The sequence below is a fragment of the Arvicanthis niloticus genome, chromosome 1 (genome assembly GCF_011762505.2).
Source record: "Arvicanthis niloticus isolate mArvNil1 chromosome 1, mArvNil1.pat.X, whole genome shotgun sequence".
Lineage (NCBI taxonomy): Eukaryota > Metazoa > Chordata > Mammalia > Rodentia > Muridae > Arvicanthis > Arvicanthis niloticus.
In genome coordinates, this window is record NC_047658.1 from 154,040,969 (window position 1) to 154,065,411 (window position 24,443).

Consider the following 24,443-nt stretch of genomic DNA (forward strand, 5'->3'; position numbering starts at 1 on the left):
TCTCTCCTGATCTCACCCCACACAGCAGCCTGCTGAACTGCTCGTGGGCTGTGCTAGGAGGATCAAGTGCTCCTGCCTGACCACTGCTCTTACCTTGGTCTCCTTTGGGACCTGGGGGGCCAGGTGGACCTGGAGGGCCCGTGTAGAAGGTTTCTGCAAGGAAGGAGACAGTGATGGTATGGATGAAGTGCTATTTCTGAAGAAGCAGCAGCTAGCACAGAACCGGGCACACTGCAGATGCTCGGGCGTGGGGATGACTCTGTAAGGATGTGTGTGGGGATATCTGCACCCTCAAAGGATTGGGTGTGTAAATAATTGGAGAGGTGACTATGTAGATGATGGGTGGGTGTGTGAGTGGGTGGGTGGAGCTTCCACGGGACGAGCTCTGGCTCCAAGATGCTCGCTCTTTCTCACTCCATCCTTTTCTTTGTTAACATCGTTGCCCTGTTTGTGTGCCTGCATCCTTCCTGCTTCATCAAATCCCTTACTGCGGTGACCAGGCCTCTCAGGTCACTCCCCAAGGACAGAGCTGGCTCTCTTTCTTCCAGCCAGATTCCTAGTGTAGTTGGGTTGGCTCGAATATTTTCCTCACAAACAGCAAGTAGCAAGGGGATTCTGTATTCACACTTCCCTCAGAGAAGATCGATGTGAGGACCACAGTCAGGATAGGTCTGAGGTAGGAATAGGCGTGACTGGATGCCCCCTGATGTTACCTGAGTCAGTCAGGAAGGATCCTGGTGGGCCAGGTGGGCCTGGCACGCCTTCCCCTAGGGAAAAGAAGTCCAGGATTCAGTCATGCTGACAGGTGAGGCAAGAGCCCCACCAGGGGACAAGTCAGGAATGCTCTTCCTGAGAGTCAGCCCAGAAGGACCTGGACTCTGGCTCTCCTTGTCTTCCACCTCCCCTGTCCTTATTGCCTTCTAGCAAGGAGTTGAGCCCTCACCTGGAGGGCCTCTGGGTCCTGGCGGGCCTGGGATGGAAGGCCCTGCAGAAGGAAGAGAAAGTGCCGGCCTTACAGGGCTGATTGACTCCTGAGGTCCGAGCTCCCCTCATGACATGCCTCATGACTCCCCACCTTCCAAAGATCAGTGAGTTCTTACCTGGTGGCCCTCGTGGGCCAGGTGGGCCAGGGGGACCTCGTAAGTCAACACCTTCTGTAGAAAGAAACAAATAGAAACACAGAAGGCTGTGGCTGGGTCTTTACCATGCTCCTACTCTTGGACCAGGATGGCTAGTCTCTGGGCTGCAGCCCAAGCCCCAATTGCACAACAGCCCCTAGGTCCCCATCTGTTGAGATGCTGCCATTCTGATGCACAGTTGGACTGACAACTGACAGTATGGGCTTGTGGAGTGATGGGTAAGAATTTGGACTTTTCTGTGTCGGCCAGCCAGAGTTCAATCCTCACTTCTGCATCCCTAGCTGGCAACTTTAGGCAACTTTTCACCCCTCTCACTATTTCTTCCATCATATAGGGATGCTGAGATGGCTCAGACCCAGCAAGATGCCACCAAGTGCTGAAACTGTAATGCCCTGGCTTCACACCGCTGGGGTTGGCTGCCATCTTTACTGCTCAACAGTCAAGGCGTTCAGGTGGGAGGCCCCGCTGTGGTTCCCCCTTTGGCTCTTTGTGGATAGGAGGTCACAAGAGTCAGACCTCCTGTGACCGAGAATCCAAGAACACCCATCCTTGCTTTCTGAGTTAGGTTTGTATGACTCCTGCCAATCACACTCACTCCCAACGTCTGATCTGACCCAGGTCCTGCTGGAGGGCCACAGCCTGTCAGCTGTCTTGTTCTTACGACTGTGCCTCTCACACCCGATATTCTCTGCTGTTCTTACGCAGCTCCCACTGCAGAGCAGAGAGCATGGCCATTCTGATGTGACACTTTGCAGTGACTCACTGGTGCAGCTTTTCCCGGGGCCCTGACAACACTGTCATCTCTTCCATTCCCTCCCCAGTGACATCTGCCCTGGATAGTGCCTGCACTCACGGGCAGAGAGGACCTCAGAGATGGAGCTGCCACTACTTAGGAGTGAGTCACCAGCAAGTCCTGGCTCCCCTCGTGGGCCTGTGGGGAAGACACAGAGTTAGTATGCACACTGCTTCAGCAGAGTTCTGTGGGGTGGGGCCAGATTCAGGTTTGGGCCTGCTTGAGGGAGGGTGTAGCAAGGAAGGGCAGGACCTAGAGAAGAGAGGCTGCATTCCAGCTGAGGGAGAAAAGACAGATAAGGGGTAAGAAAGCAGGCCCAGGGAAACAGTGGCTGCTGCTTCTGCCCTCCACTGTTATCTTGACAAATCACTGGACAGTAATGTTATTATCAGAGTCTGGTCGTCTGAAGCCCAAGGCCTATGAAAATGGTCTGCTTAACCTTGACCAGAACACTCCAGAGCCTCCTGTCCTGAGGAGCCCTGACCCTCTCAGAAATATGGGGAGAGATGAGAGAAGGTGGAGGCTTTGCAAGGCCCGTGGTGAAGAGAGGCCCATTGTGGAGAGTCCAGGAGGCCCAGCTATTTCTTCCCCCACTCTTTATAATTCAGGGACTTAAAAACCCCACCTGGAACCACACCCCCACCCCACCCATTCTCACACAGCCCACAGCCTGTGATTTTACAGAGTGAGACATACCTTGTTGTCCTGGGAGACCAGCAGGGCCAGCTGGACCTGCAAACAGTTATAGAAAAGGCTAAACCACAGCCCCTTCTCCAAAGCTGAGGAAGGGGCAGGTACCTGGGGACACAGGAATTCTCCCAGAGCCGGTTAGCAACCAGAAGCCAGTCCTGTAAGGCTGAGGTGGACAGGACTGTGTCTTTTGACACTTTCCTTACTGACTGGGGACATCTAGGTCACTTAAATATCCACTACTCACTGGAGCTTACTTACATAGGAGTGGGCCACACTTGCATTGGGTATAAATCGTGTACTTAATTTGAATATAAATATTTTAAATAATTAAAACATAAAATAAGATAACAGATAACAAGATATTTAGAAAAATAGAGGGGGGTTCACAATTCTTTAACATGGAAGCATTTTGCTTTGTTTTGGTTCAGCAGCTGTACCCACAAAGCTTACACATACTCCTGACGGTGGGGTTCTTTTACCTCCCCAGAGCTTTGCTTCATAGTTCTGCAATCATGGCGGCACTTCTGCCTCACGGAGCACTGGCATTTGGGTTGCCCCAGACACCTGTTGTATTATTTTTCTAAGAAACAGAGTTCGGGAGCCTTTATTCTGACTGCTCTGGCTCTGGAGACAGAACAGTCCGGATGGAAACCCTCTCCTGCCCTTTGTTGGCTGTGTGACCTTAGACGAGTAATTTACCCACTCTGAGTCTCAGCTTCTCATCTACAAATGCTGAGAGTAGCATCAGGTTCCTTCCTTATGACCATGGGCTTTCTCTCTCTCTCCATAGTTCCTGCCCTCACTGTCAGGATTTGAACAGATGTGCCTAGAATCTGTTGTATTCACAGCCTGCTGCTGAGTTGGGGCAGAGCAAGAGAACAGACTGACCTGGAGTCCCTGGAGGTCCCGGGGGTCCCATGGCACCAGGAGGTCCGGGAGGTCCGGGCACAGTGATTGTTGCTGATCCCTCTGGAAACAGAAGAAACAGAACACATTGCCTTCAGAGGTGCCAGGACCCCAGTAGGCTGCAGGCCAGCAAGACAGGAGCCTCTGCTTCTCATCCCTTGACATCTTTCCTTCCCTGTGCTGACCTACTGGTTAAGAAGCCACAACATGGTGGTCTGTGCTCACCTTCGTCCCTCCCTAAGCACCGCCACCCGCTGACATTGAGGCAGATGGCCCACATAGGACAGGCAAGTAGAAGTCAGGGAGGAACCCTCCTAGGCTGCCTACCTGAAGTCATGACTCTTCCAGGAGCGCCAGGTTCACCTGGGGAGGACAAGGGGAGTTGGCAAGCAGATTAATGGGGGCTTGATGAATCCGTTTCAGAGCCTCTGGTTGCATTTGAGGGCCATCTGTGGTCCTCTTGCCCTCAAGCTAATAGGATTTTAATAATGAAGGGAGCCTACGCTACACTGAGCGCTCCTCTCTCAACTTAGACCCAAGGCCCAGAGCATCAGTCATCTCTCAGAGTCTCCTGGGAGGCAATGGAGGAATTTGCCCTTCCAAGAGGCCAGAACTGGGGCTAACCTGAGACTCACGCTCAGTCCCTACCCATCTTTTCTTCCTGTAATGGCCATAGGCGGAGAAATTAGCTGAAGATCAAAGGGTAAATGAAAGTCACAATCCCATGTGTGAATTCCCTGAGTGACAGGACAGGACATCACGAAAAAGGTTTTGGCAATTGGCAAGTCTGGGCAATTCGGAGATTGAGGCTCTTCTGTGCCGTTGGTCTTGAGGACAAAAAATGAATGTGAGTGAAGGAAGAGGACACGGGGTTCGTATGTCCCCCAACATATCCACCACTCCAGTACCTCTTGACTAACAGTCTGTGGATGAATGGGCTTGGGGCCAGCAAAGGAGTAGAGAATGGCATGGACCCTGGAGCCGGGAGCCAGGCTCAGTGAGAGAGACTGCCCAGCTCGCTCAAGCGCTACTCTCAGAACTAAACAAAGAAGCTCCATTGACCAGACAAGATCCTTCCCTGGACTCTAAGGTGTGTGAACAATTATGTTAAGCCCCACAGTGGAAGGGTGGCTTTAGTTTCCTCTCAGGGAGAGCAGAGGGGTCGGTTTTGCTCACGTTCCCACAGCAGGAGAACACTGTGAGAATACACTAACACGTGATGACCTGCCTCCACACTCTAACACGTGATGACCTGCCTCCCCACTCTAACACGTGATGACCTGCCTCCACACTCTAACACGTGATGACCTGCCTCCACACTCTAACACGTGATGACCTGCCTCCACACTCTAACACGTGATGACCTGCCTCCACACTCTAACACGTGATGACCTGCCTCCACACTCTAACACGTGATGACCTGCCTCCACACTCTAACACGTGATGACCTGCCTCCACACTCTAACACGTGATGACCTGCCTCCACACTCTAACAAGTGATGACCTGCTTCCACACTCTAACACGTGATGACCTGCCTCCACACTCTAACACGTGATGACCTGCCTCCACACGCTAACACGTGATGACCTGCCTCCACACGCTAACACGTGATGACCTGCCTCCACACGCTAACAAGTGATGACCTGCCTCCACACTCTAACACGTGATGACCTGCCTCCACACTCTAACAAGTGATGACCTGCCTCCACACTCTAACACGTGATGACCTGCCTCCACACTCTAACACGTGATGACCTGCCTCCACACTCTAACACGTGATGACCTGCCTCCACACGCTAACACGTGATGACCTGCCTCCACACGCTAAAACGTGATGACCTGCCTCCACACTCTGTGCATCTCCTTCAGGAGGGCCTGAGGAATACTTTGAGGTATCCCTAACTCTGAGGCCTTACGGAAGCCACCAGAGATCTACTGGCCTGGGAAGTAGGAACTTGCTGTCATATTTTACAGTTGTGTTCAAAGATCTTTGTGGCTGAACTGCCCATTAGAAATAATAGGTTTTCAAACCTTTTCCTTCTAGGGTTCCACTTGGGGGTGTTTGTAACAGTCAGAGTGCCAAGGCTCAGGAACATGAGGACACAGGACAGAAAAGAGTGTGTGTCCCCGAGAACTCTGCATTCCTAGGTTTGCTCAGGGCTGGGGGCTGATGGGCAGGACTGAACTAGAACTGAACTCCGTACCTGTGTGGCACTGCCCCTGTAGTCCTTTGACTTGCCCCTTAGCGGGGTTAAAACATCCCTCCCTTCCTATAGACAGCTCTTTCTTCCTCTCTGCTGTCCTCAGTCACACCTGGGACAGACAGGGTGGAGGATCAAGCCAAGGGTGGCTGTGGTCTCAGAAAGCCCCAGGTCAGTGGGGAATGGCGCTTTGGTGACAGGAGTATTTTAGAGACAATGTAGACATTTTAAAGACAAACAAAGGCTTGGAGAGCTTGGGGGCAAGCAAACTTCCTTTCCTATCTTCCTGCCACAAGGACCTGGGGACATGGAGATGAGTCTGGGGTTGAGCCTGGAGCAAGTGGGGCCTGAGGACTCAGGTCTCAGTGCTCCCACCTCTCAGCCTTCCTTTGGAGCCACTAGATGCCACTGTTGGTCCGGGCTCTGGTCAGAGCAGACCTCCCGCCTATCAACCCCTCCCCGCTGTAAAAATGGCTGGTGAGAAGAAAGAAAGAAAATACCTTCTTGGGAGAATTCACGTACCTTTAGTCCCTGGCCGGCCAGGGCTCCCAGGAAGTCCTGATGTGATTAAACACAGTCAGTCAAGATGATTAAGGCCCCCGCAGTTCTGGATGTCTGCCCTCCCTTTCTTCCCTCTGGCAGCAACCAGCCAGCGCTCTGCCACTCAGTGTGGCCACACTGGCTGCCTGACAGAAGCAGCAGGATCCGCTCAGGTCTTGCCTGAAATCACCTGGCGTGGGGAGTAGAGCTCTCATCCAGAACCCTGGCTGTCTCTGAGACATGGCGGCCCAGCAGGGTTGGGTCGAGGCAGAGAGAGCATCTGGGGGATTCCTGTCACCCTGGGTTACAAAGCTGTCACTGTCCCTCTCCCTATTGACTGCTGTGGGGCCTGCTGTGTCCAGAGTAGCAGCAGTTGTTGGCCTATGCATAGCCGGGGCTTGGCTTCACTGTCTTTGTCTGACTAGAGAAAGTGAGGGGCTGGGCGTGGTGAAGATTTCTTAAGATGGAATAGGTTTTACCGATGGGCTTTACTGAAGCCACTCTCCCAGAGGGAACCCTGGGACCAGTGGCATCCAGGGGAGTACACACTCCCTTCATGCCACAGGGGAATCCACATCAGCTGGCTGAGAGAATCCCTAGCCAGCAGCTGAGTGCTCCTGCATCAGAGACAGAACATGGTGCAAACAGGATCTGACATCACCGATATCAGAGTGTCACCTACGTTGTTCTGTGTGTGTGTGTGTGTGTGTGTGTGTGTGTGTGTGTGTGTGTGTTCCCTTTATGGTGCTTCTCAGAACTACTGAAGATCTAGAGAGACGCTGGCCATAGCGCCTGGCCTGGCAGGAGATGGCAGTTGGGAGGGACTGGATGACTCACCCTGAGGTCCTTGGGGTCCTGTGAGACCTGCAGAAAAGAAGACATAGGGCCAAGAGTTGAAAGGTTAAGGACTGCTCCAAGGAGCCAAAACACAACCTTGCACACAGAGCCAGCGGGCGTGGCAGTGAAGGGGTCAGAGGCTACGGGAGGATATGCCTCACAGTGGTCTGACCCAGAGTCCTCCCATCTCTGAGCAGAAAGCAATTCTGTGAGCTTTGTCGTAAAATGATCTGATGCTCTATTGGGCGATGGTCTTGAGCCCATTTGAGTTCAGAGATGTTTCAGGAATATAAGGAGAACCAGGAATCCAGAAAGCATCCCCTCCCCACCCCCACCCCCACATACACACAAGATGCCAAATGCTGCCATTACCCCTCCATTAAACTTCACCTAGCACCAGCCGAGGAGTCAGGGGTCCTGGGTGAATGGTAACCGTATCTGGTTTTGACTAGTTTTTCCCACAGACCTGAGAATCCTGCTCTTGTTTGGCCCTTGGTGGAGATGCTAACACTGCCTTTCCTCTGTACTGGTGGAGGACTGGGTGTAGCCCAGGAGAGGAGGCAGGCAAGACACCGAGCTTGAGTTCAAGTGTGCATTTTGAAGAACACTCATGCTCCTGTCCAGAACTCCTTGCTTACTTTCATCTGTTAATCCCTCTTTTCAAAATGTCAGTTTGTGGTTAGAGTTCTGTGTTGAGCTGCTGAGGGCCACAGGATAAGACTCACGCACACACAATGCAGCATCTGTGCATCTGCCACCTTCCCAGTGTGCATACACACGGGAACATCCCTGAGTTGTACACACACAGAGCACGGTGTGCCCATTTTCTGTAGCAGAATTTTCCCTGTCCAGTCAATACAACAAGAAGCCAGTGATTGGACAGGGAAAGGGGAGGCGGAGCTAGGAGTTTCAGAGACAGAGGAGAAGGAAGATGGAGCAAGAGGAAGACAATCCAGATTCCCCGTGGCTTTAAACAGCCACAGGCAGCTATGAATATCATAGGAGGATAGGATAATTTGGATAACTTGTTTAATCTATGTGAGCAGCTTGTATCATTATCAATTGGCTCTGAAATTATCGTGTGGGCATCTTGTAAATTAAGAATTTATTAATATATAAATCTGACTAATTAATTATAAGTTTCAAGAGACTTGATTTACTGGGTTAAGGGGATTTGTGACCGCCGACCATAGTGGGTGGGTGGCTGAGAAGGTACAGGTGGTTCTGAGGTGGGTGAACGGGAGAAGGAAGACTGCTAACTAGGGCTAGCCAAGAGGCGGTTAGATCACGGGGCAGAGTAGCTGGGTATAGCGTGGGAACTTGCCGACTTTTTAAATATTTCCTGCAACAATTTCCTGTTTTATTACCTGGCTTTCCTGGGTCTCCAGCGGGTCCTGGGGGGCCCCGGGTTCCAGGCATCCCTGTCAGGCCTTGCTCACCTGCAAAGAGTATGAAATATGGGAATAGCTCTCCCTTGGGAAAGTACCTCTGAGCCCGTGGGTTTTCCTCAGTGGCTTGCTAGCAGATGGGCAGGAGAAACCATGGTGACCAAGACTGCTGCATGTCCCTTTGTCATTAGAATGGAGGGCCCAGTGCATAGGAAGGACAGGAAGAGTCAGATAAGGGCAGCTGGTGACTATGAAGACCACAGCGTGGTGACTAACCTCTGGAACCTTGCTGTCCATCTGGGCCAGCGGGACCTGGTAAAGCAGAATAGTAAAGTCTGTTCAGTTCTCTCTCCTGTCCCAGGAGGCTTGGAGCACATGGTCTCCTAGGTGGAAGGCACAGGCAGCTCTCCCCATGGCTGCCTAACTCAGGAGCCTTGTCTTTGTGATACGCCCCAACACAGTCTCCTTGCAGCTTCTCCTGAGGTGCATTTCCCTGCTGGGAATGGTCCAGGACACTATCCCCAATGCACTGCAAGAACAGTGTTTGCCTCATTCACCTGAGGACCCGCAAGTGAAGGTCCTTCAGGTCCCTGTCACCTCTCCCCTAAGCATATTCCTAACCTCCTTCCAAGGTGGAACCCCCCCCCACCCCCCCCAGGGCTTGCCTCATCAGCAACACCACTGGCACCTCTGCATGGACATTTTTCCAAACCGGCCATGATTAAACTTTCTAAGTTTTAGGGAACATCTGAGATGCCCTTTCTTCTTTCTGTCCTCCGGGCTGTAAACTATCTCTTCTTAGGTTGTATCCTTGCTCTCTGTGCCTCGTGGTCCCTGTCACTACTCACAAGCTTTGTTGTAACTTGCAGGGATGAAGTCCTGCATACAGTAAGCACTTACTAATACCTAGTCAGTGAATGGTTGTGAAAGTGTCACATCCCCATTGCGGGGGGGATGTGGGGGAGTGAGCTTCTGTGGGACTCAAGGCTGAGACCAGGCTCCCTGGAGCTTCCCTGTCTAGATACAGGCACCTCAGTAGTGGCTAGTCAAAGGGCGGTGGCCTGACTCGGGCTTTGAAGCTACCCCTGAGGTGGACTACTGGGGATTCCATGGAACCTCAAACCTTGTAAGTCCCTGGTAGAGACGATGTACCCAGGGAAGAAGGGCAATGCCTATTCTAGAACAATGAGAATTCCCAGAAACCTGCAGCTAGAGCATCCCTGGAGGGGTGCCCAGCTCAGACTGTGGGACACTTACCCACTGGGCCTCTGGCTCCAGGTTCACCCACAGCTCCAGGCAAACCTCGAATGCCAGGCTCCCCTGCAAAGAACAAAAGACCTGCGGCTGGAGGCTAACACGCTATGCATGCCTCTAAACCACTGGTAGTACGCATGTGCCTGCTTCCTCCTGCTTCCTCCTGCTTCCTCCTGCTTCCTTTTCACCCAGAGGAGCTGAGAGGGCCACCCTCTGCCTTGTCACCAAGGTCAGAACCACCCTGCCCTACAAGCGGCAGGTTCAGACTGACCCAGAAGCCACGGCTCATCTGAGGGGCACATGCACGAGTCTTCGTGGTCAAAGCATTACTACTTTCAGCCTCTTTTAACCCATGCAGTTGACAGGATGTGGGCAGCGGAGAGGCCAAGTGTTGTGTACTTTATGCTGCTTTGGGAATTGATTCTTAACTTTCCCAAAGGACCAAAGACAGCTACAAACTCTGCACCAAACAGACACAGTCTGTAGCTAAATGTGCATTTAGACACGGGCTTAACCTCCATCCCTGATGTATTTAATTTTTGTTGGAGCTTTTCTTAGATTGGAAGTACTTTGAGGATTCTGAGACAGAAATTCTGCCTCATCCTTCTGTATTTGTCCCACTTCTGGTGATTATTAGGTTTTAAAAGGTCATAAATGGGTTAAATTCCTGGGTAGGACTGACCTGTGAGGCCTCTGGGTCCTTTCTCACCCTGGTCACCTAAAAGAAACATGGCGGGTTGGGGGGGGGAGAATCATCAATTATGAGCAAGGAAAACAATCTCTCTTCATGACATGGAGCCCTGCAGCAGGATGCTGGAGAGTCGGTCATTGATAATGTTAGAGGAGCCAGTCCACCCGTGATCCACCCACAATCCGATTCCCTGACAACCTCTGCTCTGGCAAGGCACAGGGATGACCAGAGGGCAGACACCTCAGAATGTGTCTCTTCACCACTGTGAAGATCACTCAACAATGCATATGTGAGGTGGGTACTTTGTTTCCCTTCTTTGTGCCTCAGTTTCCCTCTCTGAGAAGCTGAGGAAGAATAAACTCGCAGCTCCTTTTCAGCCCCAGGGCCCAGGAACCAGAGACATATGTGCTCTTGGACCCTGTACACAGGTTGTGTCTGGGCGTCTAGTAGCAGAACAGACCATGGTGAAGGCTGAACAGCAGCAGGAACTGTATACCTTTGGGTCCTGGTGGTCCCATGAGTCCTTTGTCACCTGAAAGGGAGACAGGTACCTTAGTGTAGAAAGCCCTGTAGGGATGGCCAAGAGGGGCCAGTGTCTGTCTCTGAAAACAGCTTCCCGCCCCATGCTGGTTTCATCTCCCTGCCTTGCACTTGGTGGCTTGTGGTCATGTCTGTCAGACCCTCTCTGAACCCTGAAGTCCCTAGACCTTCTTGAATGAGTGGTCTCTACAAAATGCTTTTTATTTCCTGCTCATCCCCTAGCTTACCTTTGACACCAGGAAGTCCCACTTCACCTCGGAGCCCTTGGGGACCCACAGAGCCTGCCCAACAGAGGAAGACATATAGTTATGTCCCATCCTTGGAAGGGACGGATACCCGTGTACACTTGAGCCTGGACACCCTGCAGGGAGAGCTGAAAACCAGGCAGCCCATAATACACATAGATGCATAGACACCTTGAAGCAGAAGTCAAGGACTGCTCCCCAAGGACTCCCTCGTCTCCCTATGCTCCTTTTGGCCCACACTGGTCCCTGCCAGTCACCAGCTCAGGCATTAGAATGCCCCAAGGATGCTGACAGAGACGCTGGCGGTAGCTCAGGCTGTCAGGGTAACAGGATGGGTTATTTGGCGCATATGGGAAAAGACAGAGGCAGGATGGGAGTTTCCTGTTGGTGAAGCTGCTAGAAGGTCTCGGATCAGACACCAGTCCCACAGTGATTTGGACAGGACCTACATAAGCTCAGCCAGAGGCTACACTGTGGACTTCCATCTTGTATGTCCAGGAAGCTTTCGTACAATCAGTTATTTTGCTTTCAAAATGTTTGGTTTTCCCTTTAACATCCCTTTCTTTACCACGGAAGCAGCATGTATTTTTACAAGCAGCACACTGACCTGGGGGGCCCTGGGGACCAGGAGGGCCACTGGGACCTGAGAAACAGGAGAGAGACAATCATCAGAAGGCCAAGTACTGGCTGGGACAACTGGCCCCATTGTGAAGGGCAAGTGAAGCTGAAGGGGTTCATTCTAAGGGCCAGACAGGTCCTCTCTAGGACAGAACACCAGGGAGTCCAGGCGTGACCCTTGTGGGGAAGCCATAGCTTGGCAGGGTCCACAGAGCTTTGCTTCTTCCTAGGACATTGTATCTAGATGAGAGGTGGAGAGGGGAGGCTGCCGGTGAGCGTCAAGCACACTGTGTGTGGAGTTGGGTCTGCGTCAAGGCAGAACTCACCTGGTTTCTCATTAGTGTCACATAATGTGTCACTGAACAGAAACAGCGATCTGTTTCACGCCTGGCTATAAGGCCAAAATTGTAGCCCAGTCTTGACAACCAGGACTCCTTTGTAGAAGAACACTTGTGGCCATTTTGTACAGATCTGGGGCTACCAACCTGCACTCTTGGGAAGCCCAGGACCTGCTTCTCTGAATGTGACCCCTTCATGAAAACTTGGCTTGATCTTCTTGACATACCTCTGAGACCTGCAGAACCTGGGACACCGGGAAGGCCCCGAGGACCTTGTTCTCCTGCAATCCCTAAGGAGAAACAGAAGAAACATGCCCTGGCCTTCATGTTTGGAAGGGAGGCTTCCCACTCTGCAATGGTCCAGTAACCATTTGGTGCCTCTCATGATAAGGCCATTCATGAGCAATGCCCTCCATGAACTTGGGCACCCAGACAGAGCTCAATAAATACACGAGAGGATCTGCAGTCCTCAGTGACTTGACCTGAGCAACTTTTTGAGGGGGAGGGGCAGCAAAAGATTCCCGGGGTCCTTCTCAGTTTCCTATAACATCAGTCTTATGGTTAAGGAGCGGAGTTCAAACCTCCCCAGCTCCCTGAAGCTCTAGGCTTCTGACTCAGCCATTCTGCCTTTTGTTTTGCTGAGTCTCAACCCAGTTTCACCCCACATTTGGCTGTGCTTCCCTCTCTGTGGCTCTTTGCTTTCCACCTTGACCTGGCTCTGCTCCTCACCCACTCTGGGAAGGTTACTTCTCTCTGGGTAAGCCCCCAATCACAGTCTGTGTCTTAGCCCTGGATCAGACCCTGGCAGCCTGGCCACACTTCCTCACTAGTGACTACAGGGTATAGCACAGACCTTCCCACTATCCTCTTCTGCAAGTGCCCAGACACCGGGAAGAGGATGGATGGATGCAGCTAATCCTCTTGGTGTAGGCATCACCTCTTACCTCTGTCTCCTTTCTCTCCAGACCCAGGAGGCCCAGGTTCACCACGAGGTCCTATGGGGCCTGCTACCCCTCTCTGGCCTATGGGTCCTTCCATGCCAGGATCGCCTAAAGGTGGGAATAGTCAACCTCACAGTTAGGGGCCTGCACCACAGCCCACAGACAGCCTCTCCTCAGCAGAACGATGGCCCAGAGCTTCTTCTAGGCCTCTGTTGTTTCTCTTCCTCTGCAGCCTTGCTCAACCCAGGACCAGAGTGACCCTGTGGGCACCTGACATCCTGCCCCTGTCCCAAATCTGCAAGTCCCTTCTCAGTTTACCGTCTTCGCGCTGGTTTTTGCCTTGATGCCGTGTGGCTTGCTGCCCTTGGCCACTCCTTCTGCCTCTTCAGCTTCCAGCCCCCTTTATCCATCTTTTGGGGTTTTGGCTTTGGTTGTCCCCTCTGCTCTGAACGTGTCTCTAGGTGTGTGCCTGTTGCTCCCTCACCATTTTTTTTTTTTGAGACAGGGTTTCTCTGTGTAGCCCTGGCTGTCCTGGAACTCACAACTCACTCTGTAGACCAGGCTGGCCTCGAACTCAGAAATCCGCCTGCCTCTGCCTCCCAAGTGCTGGGATTAAAGGTGTGCGCCACCACTGCCCGGCTCCCTCACCTTTTTCAAATTTCCTACTTAACTCTGTGTCTTTCTCTGTTGTAGCTACAGCTGTCTTCTAAAACAAGATCTATGGAATAAATGCTTAAGAAAAGAACAAGCAGGAAATGAACGATTCGAGAAGGGGGCTCTTACCAATGCTGCCTTTTTGTCCCTTTGGTCCTATCGGGCCAGGGTGGCCCAGGGGCCCAGGGATACCTGTGGATAGAAAAGATCTCAGTCTGTGCTTCCTCCTGAAGTTGGCAGCTAGGACTGAGTCTACCCAAGCCAACAGCACCAGAGATCACTGCAGGTTACACACCTGGGGTCCCAGGAAGGCCTCGGTCCCCTGTGGGGACAAAAGAAAAGGAGATGTCAGATGGAGAACCTGGCCTGGTCCCATGAGGAGCCACTAGCAAGATTCACATGGGGGCTCTCGGGAGCGGATGCATCCAGTTCCATTCAAATTGCTAAAACCACAAATACTTTTTTGTATCCTTAGGCCCTGTAAGCTGTCTGGGACGTAATTATAGTGAAAATTGGATGTTTTTCTGAAGTTCAAATGCATTCAGGAGTCCTGTACTTTACCTGACACATAGGCTGGGGACTCCAGAACCACCAAGCTCCCATTCTAGGCAGGGTCGGGAGGAGTGTGGGCTTGTAGGCCTGGGGAGGCGGACTTGGGTAGGGAGCCAGGGTGTGTGCTGAAGTTGGAGGTGTGTGGAGATAAACAGGAATGAAGGGCTGGCAAAGGAAGAACCAAGTTCCTGCCTGGGATCTCTCGGGGAGTGAGGTAGAACAGAGTAGAGAACAGAGGTGGACCTTTCTCCTGGAATGGTGCTTCTTAGGGAAGGCACCCCTGGGTGCAGAATCCCTTGGGGTGATAAAGACAGAAGTTTCCTGGGCCCATCCACATTCACTTAATCAGAGACTCTGGGAAGGGCCCAGGATCTTTGGGTAGTTCCTTCCACACCAGTTGTAAGACTCCCAGTGGAATTAGGGGAGAGGCAAGGGGCAATGGGATGGGGACCGCCTCTTCTAGCAGGCAGGACTATAGCTGGTTAAAGCCCCTCTCAGCCTGAGGGGTTTTCTGCTTTAACCCTCACCTTCCCGGTGTTTAAGGCGTCTTTGGACTCACCTTTGGGTCCTTGACTCCCCATGTCCCCTAAAACCAGAAAGACGACACTGTGAGACCGTGTGACAACCAAGAACCACTTTCACACTGTGTTTCACAGCTGTTTGGCACCATGTGAGCCACATATCAAGGTGAGGGGCCGGGTCCCTGCAGCCCTGCCAGACACACCCAAGCGCAGACCACTAGGCTTCTCCTGTGCGGTGCCTAGGCTTCTGATCCTGCTGTGAGGTCTGACTGGCTGCAGAGTCAACACGCAGCCTTCTGACAGACAGATAGGTCATATCCACACTCTCCCATCCACACAAAGGAAAAAGATTCCAATCCCAGGGGAGTGTGCCTCCCTTGCAGGAATGAGAACAGGGGAAGGGCGGGCCACTCCAATACCTTTTGGACCAGGATTTCCTCTGAGATTTCCTACAAGAAAAAGCAAATCTTGAGTCACACACACACACACACACACACACACACACACACACACACAGAGGATGGGTGGTGGGAAGAGGCAGAAGCTAGCTATTACAAATATAACTCCCGCTCCCTTGTTGTTACATTGATCTTGAACAATGAATCTCTCCTGGACTCAGTTTTCCCTCCAGTGAAATGGGATCCCAGCCCTGCTCCCTCTTGCCTCTTAGAGTGATGGAGGGATAGAATGGGAAGGGGGGAGAAGTAGTGTCCTGAGTGGTGTCCCCAGGACAGGCCTAAGGCCACCCAGGCCCAGTGTTCCGGCTTGCTCTCACCGTTCTCCTGCTCTGTCATCAGCTTGTTCCTTACAAACAGCCAGATCGCCTCCTGACCGTAGCTGTCCATAGCCTTGCCTAATCCAGGTCCCAGGCTGGGGGCCTCAGCCTGGAGGCGGTCCCTGCTGCTTCTGTCCGTCTTCACATCATGATACAGCACGCTGGTGTTTTCCAGCTCCTCCACGCGGGCCTTCAGCTTCCTTACCTCCTCCGCTGTGCGGGACACACGTGGACCATCAGTGAGGACTGAGTCTGGCACTTGCCCTGGGGCCCTGGTCTGGGGGGCTTCTTCACACCCCTGGTTAGTATTTCAGCAATACATATGCAGAGACAACCCTTGTGGGCAATAATGGCCAACATCCTGCTGAACCTTAAGTAATCCCACCCTGTCATCCCTGTCACCACTGGGAAGCTGGTTCTCCTTCCTCTGGGGGACAGATAGGTGGTAGAAACAAAGAGATTAAATACTCAGGCATAAAGACCACGGGGCAGTGTGGCCTTATTAAAGGCCACCAGTGCAGAGGCCTGGGGTGGAGCCAGGATTTAGACTCCTGGTGTTCTACATAGTGATCTCAAGACTTGGGCCAGGTGCCTCGAGGGGCTGTTTCCTATCTGTACTGGGTTTACTCCTGTAATCTCCTGTGGCTTCAACCCTCAGGACCACCTGTGGTTTCCCATCCCTAGGAAGGGGTAGAGGGGCTGGGGACTTTAGGCTTGGTGGCCTTGACACCTACCCAGTGCAATGAGGCCGAAGAGCAGGCCCAGCAACAGCAGCCAGGTGAGCAGCAGGCCCAGTAACCACTTCCACCAGCTGCAGCAGGAGCCGCAGGGGCACCAGGCAGGTGCAGCCCCCCAAGCTCCTCCGCCACCACCGGCGGCACTAGCGCCGCCACCACCAGCACCTCCGCCTTTGCCTCTGCCGCTGCCGCCACCTCGGTGGTCATAGCTATGGTTTTCTGTGGGAGAAACAGGAAGGTGAATTGAATTCAGGAGGCTCCTTCCCATCTCCCTTCAAAATTGGTGACTTTATGTGAGAAGGGTGAGGAGGAGGTGGGGATGGGGGGGGGGGCGAGGACGAGGACTTGAATTTTTGTGGGACTTTTCATGAACATAGGGTTACAGCTGGAGAGTAAGTCTGGAAACCCCAGGCTTGGGCTGTGTGGCCCTGGCACTTTACAAAATGAGCATTACAAAGATGACCTGCTTCATAAACCTGGTTATGAAGCGAAATCATCAGAGGACTCAGGCCACAGCACAGGGGTTAAAACATCTTGTTATGGGTGTCATACGCATCTGTCACAACGCCTTCATCTGATTAAGCCTAAACCTATACGCTCTAGTTGCCAGGCCTCACTGACAGCACCATGGAATCACAGTTAGTACCGTGAACCTAAAAACGCGTTTCAAAAGGTAAGGCTGGCAGTTCTCTTAGGGCAATGGGAACTCTGTGAACTTCTCTCCCAAGGCAAGGGAGGAGGTGAAGATGCTACAGGGGGCTGGAGCAGCATGGGACAGCACCATTTTTTTTTTTTAAATCATATAGAACATTTTATTGTTTTTGTTTTTTTGGGTTTTTTTTTTTATTTAATACATTTTTTTTTTTTTTTTTTTTAAGGTTTTTCAAGACAGGGTTTCTCTGTGTAGCCCTGGCTGTCCTGGAACTCACTCTGTAGACCAGGCTGGCCTCAAACTCAGAAATCCACCTGCCTCTGCCTCCCAAGGGCTGGGACAGCACCATCTTGAGCCTGTCCTCTTATGCCTACCCTAGTGGGAGACTCTGGGTCTCAGGGATCATACAGGCTGACAATTAGGAGTTGTGGAGCCTGTGAAACATCATCTTTGTGACTCTGTGGTTACCCTCGGCTTCAGCTGTCCACTGCCTTTCTATCCTTCTTCCTTTCAGGCCTTTAGGAGACCAGGTCTGAATAGCTCATGTGTGACACCATCTGCCCACTAACCCTGGCCAGCCCCTCAGATCCTTTCACAGCAGGGGAGCATTCCTACTCACCTGCTGAGGTGGCCTTGCTCTTTGTGGACACGGTATTTAGGTCTCCTAAAAGCACATACATAAGTTTGGAGCTGAACGTGAGGAGTGGAAGAACACACAAGAACATACATGTGTACCCATACACATCCACCCTCATACATGTGCACCCCCACACGTGCACCCCCACATGAACCCCCTTGCAGTGAACCCCACATGTGACCTCCCACATGTACACCCACACATGCACCCCTACAAACATGCACCCCACTGCACCCCCACATGCATGCATGCACACACATGCACATACAAACACACACACACACACACACACACACACACACACACACACACTCATCCCCACATTAAAACTGCAGCTTCTTCCCACCCAGCAAGTCTGAGGAGGGTTCTATGTTCCTCACACTCTTGGGTGCTGCCAGTTGACCCCCTCGTCGTGGAGTGTTATGGTCCCAGAAGACAAAGAAATGAGAGGCTGCCTTGTTGAAGCTGGGTGGGTGGGGTCAGTTTTGTCTTACCATTCACATCCGCCTTGAGGCACGTGTCTGCGGCATATGCAGCCTGCTTCTCTTTTTTCAGGGTGTCTTCTGAAAAAGAAGCTGTGCACAAAACTAGTGACAATCTGGTCTAGTCTCTCCCCACTCTCCCTGCCTGCTCATATCCCCTCGCTCCCTGGGAAGACCAAAGTTAGTCTGGTAGGAAGTTAGTCCAATTTTCCTGGGTTAATCTCCCTCACTGGGGGCTGTGGCTAGACTCCTGTTGCCCACAGACTCCCTGTGGGAGCTCCCAAGTTTTCCTGGCTTCTCTGTACTCAAGGCAGGTCCAGGCAGGTATTCTCCATCAAAATGAGATCCCTATGATTTGATGACTAAGTCCGTTCAAACCACCTTGTAAGAGTATTGGACTTCCCGAACCACTGAAGCCCATGCCACCCGCTCCACCTGCGCTCTGACTTACTTGAAGAGATGCTGGCGGGAGAGGCGGTGAAGACCTTCCCACTGTCCTTGGTCATGATCAAGAGCTCCATCTCCTTCTTAGCTGGTACGTTGTCTTTCTCCAGAATCAGGAACTTGCAGTCTTTATGTAGGAGGTCGTCACTCTGGACACCGGTGGTGCAGGCTGGAGAGGACAGAAGTGGATGAAGGGAGGGAAGGAGGCTCACCAGTGTGTATGGGGGTGCTCCTGGTCTCTTAGACAGTGATGCCATAAAACATCTTGCCGGCTAGGTCTGACCATCATGAGGTTAGACCAACATTAGCAGTGCTGAATGACTGGTCTATGGGGCTATCTCCCTACCTGTAGATGCAGGATCTTTCTTGATCTTGCAGAAGTCTCCTTCACCAGCCAGGCCCTTCTTAAACCAACCTAATAGACTTGTGCCACACCATCCAGGGCAAGCTTTTACTAAAGCTCCTCTCTCTCATACGTGGACCACATATCCACCCCAGTTCCTTGCTTGCTTAGGAATCAAGTCATCCTCTGGAACTGACTGGCGTACTGTGTCTTTCTCATCTGCGTGTCACCCTGGCATTGTCCTGCTCTCCCTGAGAGTCTGGTCCACATGCTACCCTGACACCTGGGAAACCAAACTGTCTGATACTCAACAATGGGTGCTCAGTAAAATTTTATTTTGATGGAGTAAATTTATGATTAGGAGGAGACCCACCAGGATCTAAGCACTGGAAGAAATAGCTCATTGCACGGGGGTGAACTCAAGTTGATAAAGATTCTATAGAAAGCAGTGAGGTGCTGGCAACCTCTCTGGGCTCCCTGCCTCTGATAAACTTATCTTGTAGGTTTATCGTGTAACAGGAGAAAGCCAGCAGTTCCCAGATAAGTGTGGTGCTGGAGTGTAAGGGAGAGTAGGCAGGTGTTAGGGTGGAGCTTCCTGCTCCTGGGAGGAACAGCAAGACAATGCCCATCTCTGCAGAAGCATCCATTGAGACCTTTGGGCTGAGTTGTGTGTGTGGGTCCCAGGCCACTCATGGGTTCTTGCCTCTCTTCCAGGATACCATGTGTTATATCAGGTACTTCTTTCTGCATGCCAACCTGGCCCTAGAAGCTGGTACTAGTACTCACTGGCAGAGGTGGACACGCCGGTGCTGGTGACAGTGGGTGGCTGGGGCACATTTTTCTTTACACTGTATGCTGCAAGAGAGAAAGCACCAATGAGCTGGCTAACCTGGGAACGTGGCTCGGGAGCTGTCTGATCAGCCCAGAGGAAGCAAATGAAACCAACTCCCCAGCAGCATGGGGCTTAATTTCCTATCTTTTCCTAGTTCTTAAGCCCGCTTCCTTCAGGAAGTCCTCTTTGACCTTACTCTTTACAAATTCACTTAACTCCTGTTGCTTTACAGGATTCTCTTATTGCTTCCTGTGGGTTAGGTGTTTTCTATTCCAAAAGGAGCAGGCAAGTTGGATGCAGGAGCTGATCACCACCACGCCCCTTCTCCTCCTCTAACCCCAGGTCTGCTCAGGGGCAATGGCCCCAGGTGGCACACTGTAAAAACAACCTTATTTGAGTATCAGGGGGCTGCAGAAAAGTGTGTGGTGAGTGCAAGAGACCACTGGCCTGGCCAGCTAGGCTGAGAGATATGTGGGAGCTAGAAGTTGCAGGGTGAAGGTGTTGGGTTCACAGGCCCCCTGTGTGTTTAACTCACATCAGAGATGGTGAGGGATAAAGGTTGGCCTCTCTAGGCTCTGAGGGAGGGCTGTTTTATTGGTGGAAAAAGGCCACTTGGTCCTTTTAACTGTTTGTTAAAAGGTATGTTGTAGGTTGTAGTGCCTAAGGGCCGTCAGTTCCCACCCAGTTCTAAGCTCCAAACTTGTACTACCAACCTGTGGAAGTGGTGGCTGTGCCATGGGAGACGCCAGAAGAGCTGGGGGCCAGGTTGTTCTGCATGCCAAACACTGTGAGAGAGACAGAGAGGAGGTAAGGATGTTCTCTGGGTACTGCAAGCCTCCTGGAGACCCCCAGATCATTTCTGTGAAAACTTTTTGCCAGTGGCAGACTGTAAAACTTTCCTGGTTTTCATTGCTCTTAGTAACGTGGTCATCTCCCACCCAGAGTAAACATTATTAGTGACTGTCTCAGAGAAAGAGCCATGTATTTTCATAGCAGTGGTTCCCGTAGGGTCTGCCAAATATTAGCCTCCCTCAAAATCCTAAAGCATCCCATCCTGGTGGCTCTTCCTTTCAACTCCACAGCTTGTGGATGTCCACTATGGCTAGTCGGTACACAGTGTGAGAACTCAAAACAGACACACTGGCTGAGAAGCATCAACATGGCGGGTCTCTCTCTACCTTTCCTTTCAACTCTTCTGACTCAAGCATGTAACGCCCCCCCCCAATCTCCCACCCACTTTTTAGACAGCGTGTATTCGTCACACCATATGCTTCGGGAAAGCACCAGTGAGCTGGCTAACCTGGGAACGTGGCTCGGTAGCTGCTCCACTAACATTTATTTAAAGTGGTTTATTTGAAGACCCCTCCCCTTGAGACAGCATATCTCTATACAGCCCTGGAACTCACTGTGTACATCAGTATGGTCTTGAACTCAAATATTTACCTGCCTCTCCTCTGGGGTTCTGGGATTAAAAGCATGCATCACCACACCCTGCTAAATCCTTGCTCCAGTTGACTCCACAGCTTGTGGTTGTCCACTTAACTACTTAACTAGGAACTCTCAGTGGGAATCACTGGGATTCTCAGTGAGGGACTGTCTAGCTTGAGTCGGTGGACATGTCTGAGGGTGGACATGTCTTGATTGCCTTAACTGATGTGGCTCTCAGTGCCTACAGACAGATGCTCCAGTTTCTGGTAAGCCAGTGCCCTCTACTGCCCCCTACAGGCATTTCACAGTAAGGGTGAGCAAATATACATGCAAGCAAAACATTCATCCACAGGAAATAAACGCAAATAAATTCTTTTCAACATAGCATAAGGGGACAACCAAGGTGACAAGGTGTTAGGCTCTGACCTGAGGAGCAGCTGCTGAGTCCGGGGTGCAGTGTGGGAGAGCAGGACGCCATGTTATTTGGCACTCCAAAGACTGCAGTGGGAAAGAGAAAAAGTAGGTGACAGTAAGGCTCAGGGCAAGGCGAAAGCCCAGGCTCTGTGGGAGTGTCAGAAAAAAATGTGGGATCTGGTTCATGTGTCTTGTTACACTTTTGTTGTTAGAAGAAAAAAAAAACCCTTAATATTCAGTTTTCTCTCTTTGATGCAGAGAACCGGACATTAGTCTGTGGTACCTTAGGTCCTAGCCAAAGATGATTTTGGATGGCCAGACCAGGGGTAGATAAGTGGATCCGGTTAATGGCTCTCTTCTTAGTGGCTCCATTTTATAGAGCGGGGTCTTAGAAAATTAATTGAGTTGTTCAAGATTTCCACAATCAATTCACACTCATTAATACATGGTTTTCTGATCTTTTTTTTTTTTTTTTCATTATATTTCTCCTGATAGATGATCTCATCTGGAATGTCCATTCTATAAAAAATACCTGATAGAATCTAGTTGATTAAGTTGAAATGAATGGGCTTTGGCCATTAGGCCAGGAAAAACCCTCCCAGGAGGCTGTGGGGATGGCACAGAAGAAGGGAGATCTCCAATGGCAGAATAGAGCCTCAGCTGTCCCCATCTGGGTGTGACGAGCTGTCTGCAGTCACACCTACCTGATCCTGCTGAGTAGGCGTTGGTGTTGAGGAGGGATGTGCTCTGGGTTGTTATGTTGTTGTGATAGGTCCCCATGGAGGACCCTGCAGGCAAGGTGGAGGACCACATGTGCGGGGGAAAGTTGTCGTCCAGGATTGTCGAGTCATAGGTTCCTGACACTGGGAACAGAAACACACAGAGACTTCACTGGGAGAGATTTGAACTCTTTCCTGCTGGGGCTTCCCAGCACTTTAGCACCATGGGTCCCAAATCTCAGTTCAGGACAGCCTGAGGCACCAAGTCATTCTACTTTTGACTGAACAGGATTTGATCTCTTAGATCACAAAATTCTTGCCAGTTCTTGGTGACATGTGACATTAGTTTTGCTTTAGTGTCTACTCATTATGTCTTCTAAGCTTCTTTTTTCTATATCTTGGTGGCCTGTCTCTGCCAATGGGGACAACTCCTTTACTGCCCTGCCATTTTCAAAGTTACCAAGGGGTAGTTCACTCAGGAGCTACTTTTAGTCATCTTTAGCAAGTGTGGGGTATGGTACCTGACAAAGGAATGTCCAGGTATAATAACTCCTTGATCACCGTAATCTTCTGGCTTAGACACGCATTAAAGCATCTTGGTGCGTAAACCAGACCCAAAGGCAGTCTGTCTCTGACAGAGCTTTTCACAGATCTTCAAATATGATGCCATTACATGGGATAAAGGGCATACATTATCTTCAAATATTCTGCCTATTACATGGGATAAGGGGCTGGCCAGACTGTTACTAACATGCTTGGAGGCTTGGCTTTATAGGGAAGTCACACAAGGAAGGTCACAGTATCAAGACTTTCCCAGAAACAGTAGGAAATTGCCATGCACAGAAGGGTCAAGTATTTCCTCATCTCTGTCCATGGCTCTGCTAATTTCTCTTTCTGTCATCCAAAGAAGTATTTCTCTCATGGAAGACACACACTCCATAAGGGTGCTGAGAAGTCCTCATCCTGTGACCCTAGCCTCTTGGAATCCTGTTCAACTTCCCAGTGACCTTCCTGTCCTCCATGGCATCGACTGTGCCCTTCTTGTTCAGAGCCTTTTCTCAAGGCTTGACACACAGTAGGCACAGGATAAATGCTTCATTCCCGACGATGAAAACACTACAAATCTCCTCTCAGTCTTCTTTGGGGGAACCTGACCAACATCTAGCACTCTCAGAACCTGCTGGTGGGGGGTGCGATCTCAAGTATTTAGAGTCAGGTACCACATCCCCAGAAGACAGCCAACCGGGTGAATGAGAAAGCCCTGCCAGAACTTCATGGTGTGGAAGAGCAGGTGCTCAGTACTTTTCCAATTCTGGCAAAGCTGAACGGTCTTCAGGCCACACCTGCCACACTGTCCCCATGACACCCATAGCAGACTGGAGTGGCCAAGCTTACCTGAGTGGGAACTCGCTGTCACCGTTTTGGTCTCCACCGTGCCTTTCTTGGGGATGGGGAGTGTGTTGGAAGTGTTCCTGGTGGGACTTGCACTTGCGGATCGGCTCCCCTTAAGCAAACGTTTCACCTCATCCAGCTCTGTCCCTGCAGAGAACCCCAGACTTTCCCATCAGGCCCAGGACCCCTTCCTAAGGCCAAAAATCAGGGAATGGGTATTGATGGCCCTCTGATATGAGAGAGGCTACCATCGGCCTCATACACAGGGATGCTGTTCATTAGCTTTATAATTTTAAATTTTGCCGATTTGTAACTGTTATAAACCTGACCATTTGTAACCTTAACAGAGTCATAAATACAGGCGCTCCGAGTCCTTGGAAGATATTTTCTGATTCGACCTCATTAGGCACCACAGAGGTGACTGTGCCCGGAAGACACTGCTGTCCGTCTGGTTTGGGGCTGTTAGAGAGCTAGGCTCTTTAAGAAACCAGCTTGTCTTTCTCCTGACTGGTGCTGTGGACGATCAGGTGTGGTGCCGTGGATGATCAGGTATGCCTGCCAGTGCCAGGGGGACTTGAGGTTTATGACCCCTAAACATCACACCGTGTCTGCATTCATAGCTGCTTTAGTTTCAGGTCCATCCTGATGGTTCTATTTGTAACAAGGTGAGCTAGTAGAAGAGGTCCTTGTGTCCCTTCAGAGTGGCCAACAGGAAGGAAGGGGTATCAGGCCAGGA

At 51.3% G+C, this 24,443-nt stretch overlaps 1 protein-coding gene across 1 annotated transcript in view; it reads right to left on the bottom strand.

The window, feature by feature from the left end:
- Nucleotides 1-24,443, bottom strand: part of Col17a1 (collagen type XVII alpha 1 chain) — a 47,266-nt gene that overhangs the window by 7,317 nt on the left and 15,506 nt on the right. The window contains exons 9-41 of the mRNA XM_034509395.2: nt 23,711-23,854; nt 22,301-22,459; nt 21,609-21,680; nt 20,468-20,539; nt 19,709-19,777; nt 18,587-18,748; nt 18,148-18,228; nt 17,636-17,680; nt 16,362-16,583; nt 15,628-15,840; nt 15,272-15,301; nt 14,891-14,917; nt 14,075-14,101; nt 13,909-13,971; nt 13,129-13,233; nt 12,412-12,474; nt 11,836-11,871; nt 11,211-11,264; nt 10,940-10,975; nt 10,435-10,470; nt 9,756-9,818; nt 8,775-8,810; nt 8,478-8,549; nt 7,111-7,137; nt 6,256-6,291; nt 3,859-3,894; nt 3,514-3,594; nt 2,629-2,664; nt 1,993-2,070; nt 1,101-1,154; nt 944-985; nt 714-767; nt 94-153 (exon numbers count right to left, since the gene is read on the bottom strand). Of these exons, the coding sequence (XP_034365286.1) occupies nt 94-153; nt 714-767; nt 944-985; nt 1,101-1,154; nt 1,993-2,070; nt 2,629-2,664; nt 3,514-3,594; nt 3,859-3,894; nt 6,256-6,291; nt 7,111-7,137; nt 8,478-8,549; nt 8,775-8,810; nt 9,756-9,818; nt 10,435-10,470; nt 10,940-10,975; nt 11,211-11,264; nt 11,836-11,871; nt 12,412-12,474; nt 13,129-13,233; nt 13,909-13,971; nt 14,075-14,101; nt 14,891-14,917; nt 15,272-15,301; nt 15,628-15,840; nt 16,362-16,583; nt 17,636-17,680; nt 18,148-18,228; nt 18,587-18,748; nt 19,709-19,777; nt 20,468-20,539; nt 21,609-21,680; nt 22,301-22,459; nt 23,711-23,854 (2,391 nt within the window). The remainder of the gene's footprint in view (nt 1-93; nt 154-713; nt 768-943; nt 986-1,100; nt 1,155-1,992; nt 2,071-2,628; nt 2,665-3,513; nt 3,595-3,858; nt 3,895-6,255; nt 6,292-7,110; nt 7,138-8,477; nt 8,550-8,774; nt 8,811-9,755; nt 9,819-10,434; nt 10,471-10,939; nt 10,976-11,210; nt 11,265-11,835; nt 11,872-12,411; nt 12,475-13,128; nt 13,234-13,908; nt 13,972-14,074; nt 14,102-14,890; nt 14,918-15,271; nt 15,302-15,627; nt 15,841-16,361; nt 16,584-17,635; nt 17,681-18,147; nt 18,229-18,586; nt 18,749-19,708; nt 19,778-20,467; nt 20,540-21,608; nt 21,681-22,300; nt 22,460-23,710; nt 23,855-24,443) is intronic.